Raw genomic sequence first — 15,084 nt, forward strand, 5'->3', positions numbered from 1 at the left:
TGTGTTCACCGTTTGGCCTGTGACCCCGATCCTAGGGGCTGTATTTTTACAGCTGACCCTTCTCACTTGCAAACATAACAGCTGCTCTGTGTTGTACTTGGGGGGTTTCCATGTTTTGATACTGTACAATTAAATTGATTCTCAGTTCTGCAATCTTCATTTTGATCCATCTTGCTTCTCACCTTAGTTCTGGGAGAGCACAGAGGGACGGGGATGCGAAATATTCTATAATGTATATTTTTAGTAATATTGTTCCTACTTAAGCCTGGCTCCTGTTGGTCAGCAAATAATTTATTGACCCCTTTCCAATTTCATCGCTGGATGTGGATCCAAAGAGGAACAGGCCAGACCTTCCCGAGACTGGTAACGCGTAGCTGGGCACATGTTTAGAAGCCCATCCCAAGTCCACCCTGCTCCGTCTGTTCTCGTCCCTCCTAAACAGTTCTGCTTTCCTCTGGGGTCTTCATTGTAAATGTGGGCATTCCAGTTACCAGATATTCCCCCCACACACAAGCTTGACATATTCTGCTTTCTAGATTTACGCCATCTTCTCACCAAACTACAGGTTCCATAAAAGAACTCTCTGCTCAGCGAGTCCTTCAGCAAACAACTAGCTGCTCAGCTTCCCTCACCACCACCACCCCCTAAAGGAAGAAAGAGTTTTGCCTGAGATTGGAGCTTGGGCTGCTCCTTTCTCCACAGCACAGCCATTTCTCATTGTCAGTTAGAACTCAGCTCTCCCTTCTCCCAAGCGTCTGTGCAGCATCGAGAGGCCACACCTCATAGGGTGGGGAAGGGGACCGCTCAGGCCATCTGTGCTGGCCAAACCTGGGGCCAGAGGCCAGCGTGAGGCCGCCTCTTTCAGCCCAAATGGGGACGGCCAGTCCACGTCGCTGCCTCGGGACACGAGCCCTCAGTCTCCACTGTAGTCTAAAAAAAAGTCCTTACCATGCTGAAACTTGCTGATGAACCCAGATCTGTAATTAGGGACATAAACGACGCGGTGCAGGCCTCACACAAGTGAACAGTTGTGGAGCACTATGGGCCCCTGTGGATCACTGACTTGAAGAAAAGGACGGGGGGAAAGCTGGTTGCTGTTGGACAAATTGCTACCAGATGTAGATTTCAATAAACACCACACTGCTGTCCCCTCTTGCCCGAAGGTGCTGTGAATTTCTCGAGGCAAAAGAGCAATCAGTAAACTGGCGACTGTCCCACTGAGAGGAGCCTCCTGGTGTCGCTGGCCCCAGCCGCTCGTCCAGAGTGCAAGACAGACCCCCGGGGCCTCTCTTCCTTACCTGATGTGTTAAGGGAGAGTAATATACTTAAAATGCAGCAGCCGGATCCCACGGAACCTAAAGGAAGTCTGGAACTGTGGTTCAAATGTCACAAAAAGAAAGTGTCACTAGAGAGTGGAGGTGGTGCTTTAAGAGAAGATCAGGGGTTTTTCTTACATATGCTGATTGTAATAGCCTTGGGTGAACCTACTTCAGTCAGTGAAGATTAATAACCTCCTGGGGTCACATGAAGAAAGCCCACTTTTCTTCTCCCTCACTGAGTCTACAGATGAGAGGAGGGGGGCATCAGCAGTCCTTATGGTGGCTCAGATGGTAAAGAATGGGCCTGCAATGTGGGAGACCCGGGTTCGATCCCGGGGTCTGGAAGATCCCCCGGAGAAGGGAATAGCTACCCACTCCAGTATTCTCATCTGGAGAATTCCATGGACAGAGGAGCCTGGTGGGCTACAGTCCATGGGGTCGCAGAGAGTAAGACACAACTGAGCAACTAACACTTTCACACTTTACAAGTAAATAATGGGCAGCCTTTACTGTCCTGGGAAGTCAAAGCACAGAAGCTGCGTGTCTGCCTTCACCAGTGCTGCCGTGGTCCAGCCAGCACCGCCTGGGAATCTGAGATTGAAAGGCCACAGAGCCGTCACACTACTTTGTTGTCCCGTGAAGGGAGTGGGAGGAGACCGAGACAGAGAGAGGGAGGGAGAGGCAACGTGACCGATCGCAGCTTAGTTTACTAACACACTCCTCGTGTTCCTTAGAATAGAGCGATTCTGGACACAGACTACCCTGTCCCTCCAGTGAAAAGGCAAGCACCGAATGGACAGTCGGCCTGAATCCAGCATGCACGCTTGCATCACTGGTTCTCTCATCTCCTCTTCTCAGTTAGATGTTCGGCTTCTTGAAGGAAAGGACCACCTTTCCCATTCTCACCGGCTAACAGGTGCTGTGCACATAAGTCCTCAGGAAAGTATCCATCGGTTGGATGGCAAGAAGAGGTTTTATGTAAAAAAGATGCATCAACTGCTGAGACCACATTCTTGTTTTGAATTGTATGTAAGAGCTTCAGGGGCTTAGAGCTCATTGGAAATCCTGGAGTTGAAGTAAATTCAGCGACATCAAGTTTATATTTGGCCCTCAGTTGAGAGATCTCTGCCAGTTGAGCTCCGGGGGGCTCCCCATCTCAAAGGGTGGTCTGGTCGTCCTTCAGACGATGGTGATGTGATGGCTAACTTCTGAGAGCTTGCTGTGTTCCAGATGTCTTAGTGAGCATTTGTTTGGGTTATCTCATTTAGTCTTTACAAGCATTTTATTTCACAGATGAGGAAATCAAGGTGCCTAGAGGCTAAGTTGCCCAAGTTGACATAGCTAGTAAGTGTTGGAGCCAAGTCATTTGGCTCCAAAACCTGTGTTTTTAACTATTACCTTACAATATCTAGTTGTTAGACTTGCCTTAGAGTCAGTTAAATTCCTGTTCTAAATGGCAGGCCCTATATGTTGGACCATGGTTTTTACCTCTCCTAAACCTGTCTTTTCCGGATAGGTGCTTTGGTGGATCGTCACGGTGCATGCGTCCTACCCTTTTGGGTCAGAAACTCAATCTTGCCAGAGCTTGAAGACTAACTCCCGATAGCCAAACTCGTAAGAAACTGAAATATAAAACACAGTGTCACATTTGTTCTGTCTGCCACTTCCCATCCATACATGGGGAGACAGTTAGTAGTTGGGAGGTTTCATGATCACCTCATGGACCTGTGATCCCCCAGGAGCTGAAGGGTTTTGCTTTCCAGTAAGATCATCTTGCTAATCTCTGGACAAAGGCAGACACACGAACAAATGGTTGCAGAAACCCTGGGCTCCCTTTTTCAGACTCCACGCGGAACCTGATACCACCTATGAACAATCTTCTAGAGTTGCGTAGATTTTCGCTTTCTTAGTTAAAATGTGTCTCCTGACATGGCTCCTGTGTCACTTTGATTGACATGGGAAGCCCCCCATATCCTCAACTGCTTTTCTACAATCTCTCCAGTAGACCGACTTCGACACGTGGCCAGGGTCCTCCAGCATGTGTCAGTTCTCCTGATTCCATTCTCCAAGGCTAGCCTGATTTCAGGATGTGCAGGGAGACCTCAGTATACCCACTCTGATGTGTGCTGAGTCCAGTCATTATCGCAGGGGAACATCGCAAGCACCTTACTGGAAGCCCAGGGGAAGCATTCCTTTGATCTTAGTGGCAGGAAGATGACAAACTGGCTGTATTTGAAAACAGGCTAACGGTCCTGAGTCATTACCAAGGAGGGCGTCTTTGGAAAAGGATAGGTCAAGTCTATCTGCTTGATCAGTAGCGATAAAGGGGAACGTTTGTAGGCCTGATCAGCATCCAGTGAGATGGATCCCTGGGTAGCATCTACCCAGCAGCGCTGAACCCAAAGGGAAGTGACGGGCCTCCTGGCCCGCACGTCCGACTGGTACACGGGCCTCAGCCAGCTAACGCGAGTGTGGCTGTTGTGGCCAAGAGAGAACCCTGGGAGGTCTGCAAATGTTTATTCTTGGACTGTGAGCAGCTAGAAGGCAGACGCTAGGTTTTACTCCAGTCTGTGATTCCAGCATCTGGCATGGAAGCTAGCATGCCCCAGAAAATAACAAGAATTTTTTTGTTTTTAATGAATGAGATTCCATTTATATGAAATAGCCAGCATAAGCAAATTTATAGACATAAAACAGATGAGTGGTTGTCAGGAGATGGTGGGGGTGAAGGGAGAGCTGGGGGAAATCAGGATGGGTCCTGGGTGTTCGGGGGATGATGCAAATGTCCTGGAATTAGATAGTGGTGATGGTTTCTCAATTCCATGAAGACATGTAAACCACAGAACTTTACACTTTAAACGGGTGAATCGTATGGTCTATGAATTATGTGGCATGTGAGTTGTATCTCAACAAATTTAATTTTAAAATGAATGAGAACTTGTTGCTGGTGGGGATGTAAAATAAAACGGCACAGGCCTTTTTGAAGACAGTCAGGCAGCTTCTTACAAAACAAGTCGTCTGTTCTTAGTTTATGATTCAGGATTGTGCTCCTAGGTATTCAAAGGGGTTGGGAACTTATGTCCCCACAAAAACCTGCACTTGAGTGTTTAGGGGAGCTGTATAATATAGCCACCCAGACTGGAAGCAACCAAGGTGTCCTTCAGTAGGTGAATGGATTTAAAAATAAAAAGCACAGATACATTCATACAGTGGAATATTATTCAGCAGTAAAAAGAGATGAGATGTGGAGGAGCTTTAAATGCATGTTGCTCAGTGAAAGGCCTCAATCTGAAAAGGCTGCTTACTGTGTAATTACTCGGTGATATGACATTCTGGAAAAGGCAAAACTATAGAAATAGTTAAAAGATCAGTGGTTGTCAGGGGCTCAGGAGGAGGAAGGAAGGGTTAAGTAGGTGGCCCAAAGGAGGTTTTCATGACATATTTTGTATAACACTGTAGTGATGGGCACATGTGAACCCTCAGAACGATAAAAACAGAGTGAACCACAATGTGAAATACGGACTGGAGTTAATAATAACGTATCACGAGTGTTCCCATCGGCTGTAAGAAGTGTGCTGCACTAATGCGGGAGGTTAATAATAAGGAAACTGTGAGGCTTGAGGAGACAACACGTGGAACTCTGCTCAATGGTCTGCAAATCTGAAACTTCCCTTAAAGTCTGTCAACTTGAAAAGCAGCAACAAACATGAATGCGGCAGACACTTAACGTTCATGCCAGGCAGTACTGCCCTTGGTATTGTTTGCTTCAAGCTTTTCTTTCTTTAAGGTGAAAGAAATGTTACAGATGAAGCCCCCCTTGACTGCCCTCGCCTTCCCAAGGGAAACCACCGCTACTAGTGCGTGTCCTCACTTCTGTATTTTATGTTGAGTGAACTGGATTTTCCGGGTGTTTACAAACAGTACATAAGTTGCATAAGCTGTGTTTTGCAACTTGAATTTTTCATGCAACCCGACGCTTTAAAGACCTGTCCATGTTGCTAAATATAGGTCTAATGCTTTTATCTTTAAAAAAATTTTTTTAAACTCTAGTATCATATTCTCTTGTATATATGTTACTTCGTGTTATTTTTCCATTTCTCTGTTGATGGATGTTTAGATTATTTCTGATTTTATTATCACCACCAGTGCTGTAATAAAATAGTTTTTGACATAAAAAATAAAATAAAATGAATGAGAAGGCAGAACATTACACAGCTGAAAGGGGTAAGAGCAGGGCATTCTAAAAAGCAGACTCATTCATGCTGATGTGATCTGTTAGAGTCCTAGCGAGTTAACCCTTGAGGAACAGAGGACCACTTACCAAGCTGTGTTTACATTATCAGCTAACTAGTTATTACATAGGCTTGAGATCCATAATAAGGACCATTTTAAAAGCTGAGTCACCTTAGGGTTGAACAGTTGTTAGCACTGGGGAACTGAGGTTTATAGAGAGGAGATGAACACTTTTCTGAAACACAAATAATTGCAGATACTAGTGTCCAGACCCATTCTCTTCAGTATATTTTATGCACAGTAGCATCTCCAAGTTGCCAACAGTGTTCCACAATTCACCAGCATTCACTGAGCACTGACTGTGTGTCCGCTGCCAGCCCACGGGAGGACCACTTCTTGTCTGCTGAAAGTGTCCAGCCTCCTGGGCTCCAGGAAGCACAGTGCCATTCCAGCGGGGGACAAGGCCCACTTACCGCTGAACTGAGCAGTCTATTAAAACCCAGAAAGGATATTGAAAACAAACAGCTCTTCCTTGCTTACCAAGCATGGAGTACCTACAGCCCATGCCTGAAGAGTTGTTATTGTTTAGTAGCTCAGTCCTGTCCAACTGTTTTGCAACTCCATGGACAATAGTTCAGCATGCTCCTCTGTCCGAGGGATTTCCCAGGCACTGACACTGGAGTGGGTTGCCATTTCCTTCTCCAGGGGATCTGCCTGATCCAGGGATCAAACCTACATCTCCTCTGTCTCCTGCATTGCAGGCAGATTCTTTATCGCCAAGCCACGAGAGAAGCCCTGCCTAAAGAGAGCCACGCTCAAACTGGAAGATTCTTTGTACAGTTAAAGGAGGGGTGGTCAGTTTGACGTTGAAGGGGGCTGCAAGTTTTCTGGGTCCCAGGAGAAGAGAACAGATCGAGTCATGGGCCTTCTTGCCATGTGGCCTGAGCCCTGACCGTCCTTGAGACATGAAAAGTGTGGTCCACAACCTTTATTAACTTTTTTTTCCCACCTAGAAAAAAGCCAAGAAATTTCAGAGTAGTTCTCAGAGTAGTCCAGAATCATCATCTCAAAAAAAAAAAAAAAAAGATAATCCCAGAGAGCTCAGAGGGATAAAAAGATGCGCTTGCTGAAAAGAATATTTCCCAACCTCTGCTAGCCCTTGGAGCCAACAAAAGGAAAACCTCGGCCTGTGTTTAATGAGTGAGAGAGTGCAGCTCGAAATGGGTGGAGAAGGAGGCTATTTAAAAGACCCTAAAGTACTGCAGCTGTTCTGGCTAATTTCTCTCATCTCAGCGATGTTCCAAGCCCTTTGTCTTCTCTGTGGGGCGAATTCATCTGGCTCTCCCATGAGTCATCCTGCCCACAAATAATCTTTCTCGGAGTAGCCCTTATGAAAATAGACAATTCACATTGCATTGTGTGAATTGGCAATGTGTGTCCCTTCCCTGGGTGGGCCGCGCTTCGTCTGCTCCGCCTGCATCCACACACGGCAGGACTTTCTGAGGCCCAAGCATGCCCTGAGCCGGGAGACAGGGGAGCACAGGGGGAGACTTCGGAACCCCGAATCTGAGGAAGGCTGCAGACAGCAGGCCCCCATCCCTTCTCCAGACATCTAGGTCTCACAGGTGGCACCTTGGCCACACGGGTTTCGTGAGACTTATCTATGAAAAAGTAGACAGCATCAGAGGAAATTTTGTGTCATTAAACGTTACTATAACATTTCAACCTAGACCTTGCCAAATGTAGCTCTTCCTCTTTAGTACTTTCTTCTCTATCTGGCCAGCAGATCTGACCAACCAGCATTCTTATTTAAAATTTCCCTAGAGAGACACTGAGCCCTTTGAAGTAGAGACTAGAATGGATCTATGTTGTTTTTGCTCCTTAGCAATATTCCCTCTTTCCCTATTGATTTTAGTCTAAGAGCCCATCCTGGACCTCTGCTCTCATCCCATGTGCTTTTTCTGGTGGAGTAACCCCTTTGGCTCATGATTGGAGTCTGTAATTGAAGGCCCGGATAGTCACGCCCTCGTATTCCGCCGGTCATGATGATTGGTGCAGAAATAGGCATATGACCCAGTGACAGCCGTGGGATCCAATGAGACTTGGGCTGGGAGGCGGGGCTAGGACTGGGGGCGTTGCCAGCATGAGCTCTGGGCCGGGGGCAGCCTTCTAGTGCTCCTGAGGGGAGAGCCAGTTTGCACGTGGAAACCACACATGGAAGAGAGTTGAGTCTCCCTGAGGTGAGAGAGGGAAAGGGTGAGGACAGTCACGGCCTTATCCTCCGAGTCCCAAATTGAGCTGCCGTGAGGGTGCCATTATCTTGCTCTCTCGGCCTGTGAGCGGGCTCTCCTTTTGCCTTGAGTAAAGCAAGGTCAAGGGGGCCACATAGGATGAGATGGTTGGGTGGCTTCATCGCCTCAATGGACACGAGTTTGAGCAAGCTCTGGGAGAGGGTAAAGGACAGGGAAGCCTGGCCTGCTGCAGTCCATGGGGTCGCAAAGAGTCAGACACGATTTGGCGACTGAACAACAGAAGCAAGGTTAAGTTTCCTGTCGCTCACAACCAGGAGTTCCAACTCATTCAGGGGCAGCATCTCAGTCAGCCCCAGCACCTGGCAGAGTGCCTGGCATGCAGAGGAAGCTCAGTATGTATTTACTGCACAAAGTCTCATTCAGTTGAACAGATGTTTATTGAACACTCATGAGGAACCGAGTCTGGTGCTGGATCTTACAGGACCGCACTGCCCAGTACAGCAGCCGCTAGCCACATGTGCCTCTTTAACTGCATATTTAAATTGGTGGAAATTCAATTTTAAAAAGCTTCAGATCTAAAGTCACACCCTTCACATCTCAAGTGTTCAGTAGCCACAGGTGGCTGGTGGAACTGGACAGAACAGAGAACATTTTCATTGTTGCAGAAAGCTCTTGAGAACAGCGCTGCTGCAGAGATACAGACATGCACAAGACTCAGAACATGCCTCCAAGACGCTGTATCTTCCTTCCTTAGGGGATCTAAACTCCTGGGGGCAGGGAGGGGAAATAAGCCCATTTTTCTTTATACTCCACCCAGTCCCCAACCACCATGTCTCCCAACCAGAAACACAACCACTCCTTGGACGTGAAAATGTACAAAGAGGCAGAGACTTGCAAAGTTCCCTTCCTTCTTTAACCCTGATTTTTGTCACCTCTTCCTGTTTATGCTGCTTCTGCTCTCTTTTCTAACAGTGTCCGCCTTTCCAGGCCCCAGGAGTAGAGGCGGGGACCTGTCTGCAAATGCAGGACTTTAGTGTACAGCCGCCCCAGGTGTGAGCAGCCTGAGAGAGGTGTATTTCAGGGCACTAAGCAGGCTCAGTTTCCACCGCGTCTCCTTCCGGATGACACTGTGCAGCGCCCTGTGCTGTGGAGACAGGTCAGCTCTGGGGCATGACCGTACCTCCCTGCCCAGGACTTCCCAGGGCCCTTGCTCACTTATCACCAACAATTACAATGTTTACAGACGCAGTAAAAGCCATTAAGAGGAAAAGCCGTCTTCCTGCTCTTCCTCCCTTGATCAAACCTGGAGAAGAACCGCTTCCACAAAGGGGAGGACCCGTGCCAGGTTTATAAAAGGGAGGTGCTGCAGCTGCCTTTGGGTCCACCTTAAGGCGAGATCAAAAGTTTGTTGTTGTTGTTGTTTTTCCCCAACTCTTCTGCTAGGAAGAACTGTACTCTGGCGGCGGCACTGTCAGTAACTGGTCCTTCTCTCAGTTGGTAAATCACTGGGCATGATAAGCAGCAGCTTTGAAGTGAGTAGCGCGGCACCTCTGTTGATTCTCCAGCAGCAGATGGCGGCCGTGGGTGATGACGGGCAGGAGGCAGAGGGCTGAGCTTCCAGGGATGAAAGGGACATTTCACGTGGGAGACACCCGGGGTCTCTCCTTGGGGGTATAATTGGTCCTTCATGCATTGTTATCAGGGGTTCTCCCAGCACCTAGAAGAGGTATTCTTCCCAGTTTAATCAGTGCTAAATGCATGAAAGAGTTTACATTCTAATGGAGGGAAATCAGGGTTCCAGCAAGTATAATAACCTCACGTTGTATAGGATTTAATAGACACGTAATGACTATACTAGTTCAGGAGTGACAGGTAGCTTTCAGCTCATGCCCCTCTTAGCAGTTGTTCTTGGCCACTTGGAGGGTTGGGTCAGGAAGGATTTTTTGAGGCCACAAAAGTTTTTTGAGGATTTTAAAAAAATCTTTTGGCCAAACTGCACAGCATGTGCGATTTTAACTCCCCGACCAGGGATCATACCTGACCCGGTGTATTGGTAGCACGGAGTCTTAACCACCGACGACCAGGGAAGTCCCCAGGGACATTTCTTAATTGTATAGTCTCAGGATCCAGCACATTGCCTCATGTAGTAATTAACCATTAAGCGTACACTGGATAAATGAGCGATCCGATTTCCTGGTTTTAGAATGGGCCCTTGATTCTACGTGAAAGACGCACGGTAAAGGCCTTAACTGTAAAGCCTTTTTGCAACAGAAATATTTCCCAGAGAACTTTGACCTATTTTTTTATGGATCTATTGCCTTGATTTTTTTTTTTAAAGCCCTCTATTTTGCTATAATAAAACAACAAATTTCAAGAATTTCAAAATTGAAGACTAAACACCCTCATTTTCTATTTAAGTTGTCTAGAGAGGAATGTTGGTGTCTTAGAACAGAAGCCTGGCAGATTTAGGTTTGACTTTCAGCTCAACCATTAACCCACTGTGTGACCTTAAGCTAGTCACTTCTCTCTGGGTCTCAGTGTCCTCTGTAAAGAGAGAGAATTGCAGTCAGTGAGCTCTTTGATTCTGCGAATCAGGATAGAGGATGAGAAGAAAACTGGTTTCAACAACAATCTGTCTTTGGCGCAACTGATAGCTTCTCTGATTCCAGCTTCACTTTCTGTCGAAGGAGCAGTGATCATGGGGAAATGTAGGGTAGAGGTGTGTGTGTGACATTTTTAATGATGGACCACGACCATAAAATGAGTCTGTTTTGGTGTCTCTGCAGAATGTTACATAAGATTTGCCCTGTTTTCCAAGAGGACTGTGGTACGTGTAATATACAAAAATGTAATATGTCACCTCAAACTCATGTCTTGGCTGGCATTCAGCATGAAAACTCTGACAGTTATGTTTTTTCCTTATATTTATGTACATTCTACCTGATTCTAAAAAGAATATTTAAGATCGTTATAGTCAAAACCATAGACATAACTGAATCTAAAAGCCTTTAGGATGAGATTAAAAGGACAAGAGCCAAGTTTTCTGTTCTTAGAGTCATTTTTTTAGGAAACATAAACTAAGGGAAGCTTCCAGAGTTGAACATGGAGTGTAAGTCCGTGGTTCCTGGCAGCCAGAGCGAATAGGGAGACAATGGGCTGCCCCGTCTTCCTTGTCTGATAACAGCCAGGGTGATTGGCTGTGGACGGCGGCCATGGGGAATGCAGGCAGCTTGTCAGCCTGCCAGGCCTGTTCGAAGAGCCTCTTATATCACCAAGGCAATAGCCATCAGTTAATGATCGATAGTGGCTATTTTACTAGTTGTTTGGGGGGACTTTCACCAGACCACCACACAAAATAATAGCAGCTGATGCTTACTTTTTTCGTACTTACGTGCCAGTCACTGTTCCAAGCTCCTTATCTAATAGTAACACATCAAATCCTTAAAACCGCTCTGTGAGGTAGGAACAGCACTCTCAGGCCTGTGGTCTTACCCACTGCACCGTGCTGCCTCTCTCACCTCTGAGATCATGCGGAGATTTCACTTGGCACCAGTCACACAGCTCAACTCCCAGGGTCCGAGCCATCTCCGGACAGAGCGTCTCGTTTAAAGGAACAATTACCAGGTAGACCTTAGGCAGCCACCTTAGCCACGCTACCCAATTCGGCGGGTCAGTTGTTGCTCACTGAGTTAAGCGGTTCTTCTCGCATTGTTTTAAGGTGGCATGTTGCATTTTAAAGGAACAGTGTGGGCTCCGTCTAGGCATTCTTTCCCTCATCTCAGTGTTCGTGAAGCCACATCATACATCCACCACCCACCACCTTGTCTTCAAGTATCTTTCATCTGCATCAGGGGTGCCAGCTGACTCATTCAGGAGGGTGGCTGCCTGGCAAGCTGTGTTGAGAAGGGGTCTCAGGCCTGGTTCAGATGCGATGAGAGAGGTTCATGGCTGAGTCATCACATCTGCCGTGGGCAAGCACGAGCGCACGTCTTTGCCAGCCATGGTCTAGTTCAAGGTCAGGGCTTCCCTCTGCACCCTGTGGCTTCTGAGATGATTTTCCTTCAAGAAGAGAAGAGAATGGAGTGGTTCACATAATTGACATAGTTCCTTAATTCATTGCGCAACAATCTATTGAATTCTCTCTTTGTACAAGATACATAATAAAAAGATGAATAAGTCTTAAGTCTCTTTCTCCAAAAATTTTTTTTTGTAGCCACAGACATATAAATTTAACAAATCATTTCCATACAGTGAGGTAATGCTTATGAAGTGCTGTGGTAAGGGCAGACAGGCATCACGGTGCCAGTGAGCCCAAACCCCATTCAGTCCTGTCGATGGGCCCTGTGAGGGAGTATGTTTTGACAGCCATTGGACTTCCCTCGTGGCTCAGACGGTAAAGAATCCGCCTGCGATGCAGGAGACCCGGGTTCAATCCCTGGATCGGGAAGATCCCCTGGAGGAGGTCTTGGCAACCCACTCCAGTATTCTTGCCTGGAGAACCCCATGGACAGAGGAGCCTGGCAGGCTACAGTCCATGGAGTCACAAAGAGTAGGACACAACTGAGTGACTTACACTTTTGGCAGGGCCAGCATCCCCAAGATTTTTGGGCAACTGTCATATTCGTTGAGCATACAGCACCATCATTAGCAGGCTGTCTCTTCGAGTCTTGATGAGTTACTCACCCAGGAACAGAGGATAAAATGGAGTCTATCATGATTGATCAGTATTTCTCAAGGTTGGCTATGAGTAAGAACTTTGAGAAGGATGAAGCCAGGGATCTGGGGAGTCAGTCCTGGGGAGGTGGAGTCGGACGGTCACAGGGAAAGGCAGAAAGGCCAGAGATGAGCCAGCATCTCTGTGTAAACTAGGAAATATGTTCTCTCCAGACGTACGACGACCATAGGAAACAGTGATGGAGTCAGAAACGGCACCCCTGGGGCTGAAGAACCCCAAACGAAGTCATTTTGAAGCTGACCTTTCATTTCAGAGAGAGCTTTGGCTTAATCGACAGAGTATTTTCCCTTCTCACTGCGCTGTGAAGACAGGCATCCCACATCCGCTGAGAGGCAGGTGAGGAGACCCAGCCTGTGGTGTGAGATTGCACGGTGAATAACGGAGCAAAGACGCCCAGGACGGCACTTGGTCTCTCACACCCCACACTTGCTCTTCAGTTTAACGCTGAGCCTGAGGAGGATTCTTCTCAGTGGTTTTAAGAAAATCATGAAGCTTGATACTGTGCCTAATCACCAAGAAACAAAACATGACAACCGAGAGGACACTTTGGACATCACCTCGTCCGGTGCTCTTGTTCTAAGATCCAGGAGACAGCTCCAAGTAACACAGGGGGTTCAGGTGTTAAACCTCCTCGGCCCTCACTGTGCCTTTGTCTGAGTGGAAGTGCCTGCAGGAGCGGTTTAAGAGTCTCTGCTCCTCCTCCGAGGACTCACTGTAAGACATCTTCACCGACAGCGCAGTGGTAAAGAATCTGCCTGCAAGGCAGGAGACGCAGGTTCAGTCCTGGGTCAGGAAGATCCCCTGGAGGAGGGCATGGCAACCCACTCCAGTATTCTTGCCTGTAGAGTCCCATGGACAGAGGAGCCTGGCGGGCTGCAGTCCACGGGGTCACAGAGAGTCAGACACAGCTGAGCGACTAAGTGCACACAAAGAACTTTGTAAGCCTCTTTCATTCGTTCGTTCAGCAAACGTTACTGCACAGTGGCAAAGTACCAGGCGTGGACACAGCCTCTGGGAACACAGCAGTGCAGAAAGTGGAGGCTCTGTCGCTGTGGAAGTTAGCATTCTAGAGACATTTAGCTTCACCAAGACTCCTCTAGATGATGTATTAATAGGCTCACCTGGTTACTAATACACTTCACCTTGTGCTCAGTTGCCCAGCACGTAAGAAATCTGCTGGGCCCCTGGGCGGTCCCCCGCCCTCAGCCTGCACCTGAGTTCCGGGCCTTTATGAGGGGCCCTGGCTCCCCATCCTCCACCCCGTATGTAGATTTCTACCCATTTATCCAACTCTTCCATTTCCCTGATAGCTGCTGACTTGAGTTTGCAGCAGAAAACTCAGCGTCCTCCTCCTAAATGACTCAAATGGCTGACCAGAAGCAGAAGTGGCCTCCCTTTAGGGTGTTATAAGGCAGTTCTGCTGTCCTTATCTGCTTCCGGGTGAACCAACTGGCACAGAAGCATCTCTTCGCTGCCCCTTTAGTAATGCTGCAAGAAATAGTGTCTCCAGTAATCTGTGCTTCCCTAAAGCCCCTAAAGCCAGTCATTTTACCACCTTGGAATAGCAATTGTGAGTGAACTGTTTTTTTTTTCTCACCCCGGAAGGAGTGTTTCTCATCCTTGTCTGCATCTGGACTTGGTAGATGCAGGTAGAGTCTACATCTAGACTCTGCATGGCTGGTACCCTTTCTAAATTATCCAGAACACTGTTGGCTTCAAGTGACACACCCTCAGCTTGAGTCATAAGAGGCGAAGGGAAGTCATGGGGCACTGAACACAATGAAAGGAAAGGTGGGTCCAGCAAACCTCGGGCGAAGCTGCAGTTTTGGAGCAGCACGAACAGGTGTTCTCCCTGGAGACGGGCGTCTTCCTCCAGGCAGGAAGCGTGGCCGCTGGCAGCTTCAGGCACCTGACGCGGACCAGCCCCCGACCCAGACCCAGAACTCACGGCCCAGCTTGCATCTCTTCCTTATTTGGGGGTCAGCCAGATTGAGCCAGAGAGGTGGGGTCTGAAAAGGAACATGCTTGGCATGAGGGGAGGAAGATACTGGCCATTACCAGGAGACGGGAGGTGCTGGGCAAGCAAAACTGAAAGTGTTGGTACTAACCTGACTGCACCAAGAGAGTGATGATGAAGTGATTTAAGCAGAGAGAGGCATGATGCGCATTTCAAAAATAATACATTTTCAGTGAGGCTCCCCTCACCGGCTTTCCCTTCACTGACCCTCCTGATTGATAGACTCTGCGGCCCCTTGGTCCAGGTGCCCACGGGAGGCGGGATGCTCCCAGCCCACAGGCTGGTTTCCAGGACGCCCCATGCTTTTTGCTCCCACCGGGTGAGGCGTATGCTCTCCAGGAGTCACTCATGTTTCTTGCCAGACCTGGAAACGCCAGATGGCATGGTTGTAATTGTACCGTTTAAGTAAATATCCCCAAAGTGAAAAAAGAAAAAGTGCACAAAAGAAAGTTATTTCTATGAAAATCAAGTTTAGTTCAGGAAGATTCAATGACAGTAGCTAGAAGCAACGACTCTTCTGCAGTGGGG

The 15,084-nt window shown here is 47.8% G+C and overlaps 1 protein-coding gene across 19 annotated transcripts in view; it reads left to right on the forward strand.

Moving 5' to 3' along the window:
• The window catches only part of ATG7 (autophagy related 7), a 274,102-nt gene that overhangs the window by 162,454 nt on the left and 96,564 nt on the right, over positions 1-15,084 (forward strand). The window contains exon 19 of one of the 19 annotated variants that reach the window (XM_010817945.4): positions 12,692-13,339. In XM_010817945.4, coding sequence (XP_010816247.1) covers positions 12,692-12,718 — 27 coding nt within the window. In that variant the 3' untranslated portion in view covers positions 12,719-13,339. 19 annotated transcript variants of the gene reach the window in all.

The sequence above is a fragment of the Bos taurus genome, chromosome 22 (assembly GCF_002263795.3).
Source record: "Bos taurus isolate L1 Dominette 01449 registration number 42190680 breed Hereford chromosome 22, ARS-UCD2.0, whole genome shotgun sequence".
Classification (NCBI taxonomy): Eukaryota; Metazoa; Chordata; class Mammalia; order Artiodactyla; family Bovidae; genus Bos; species Bos taurus.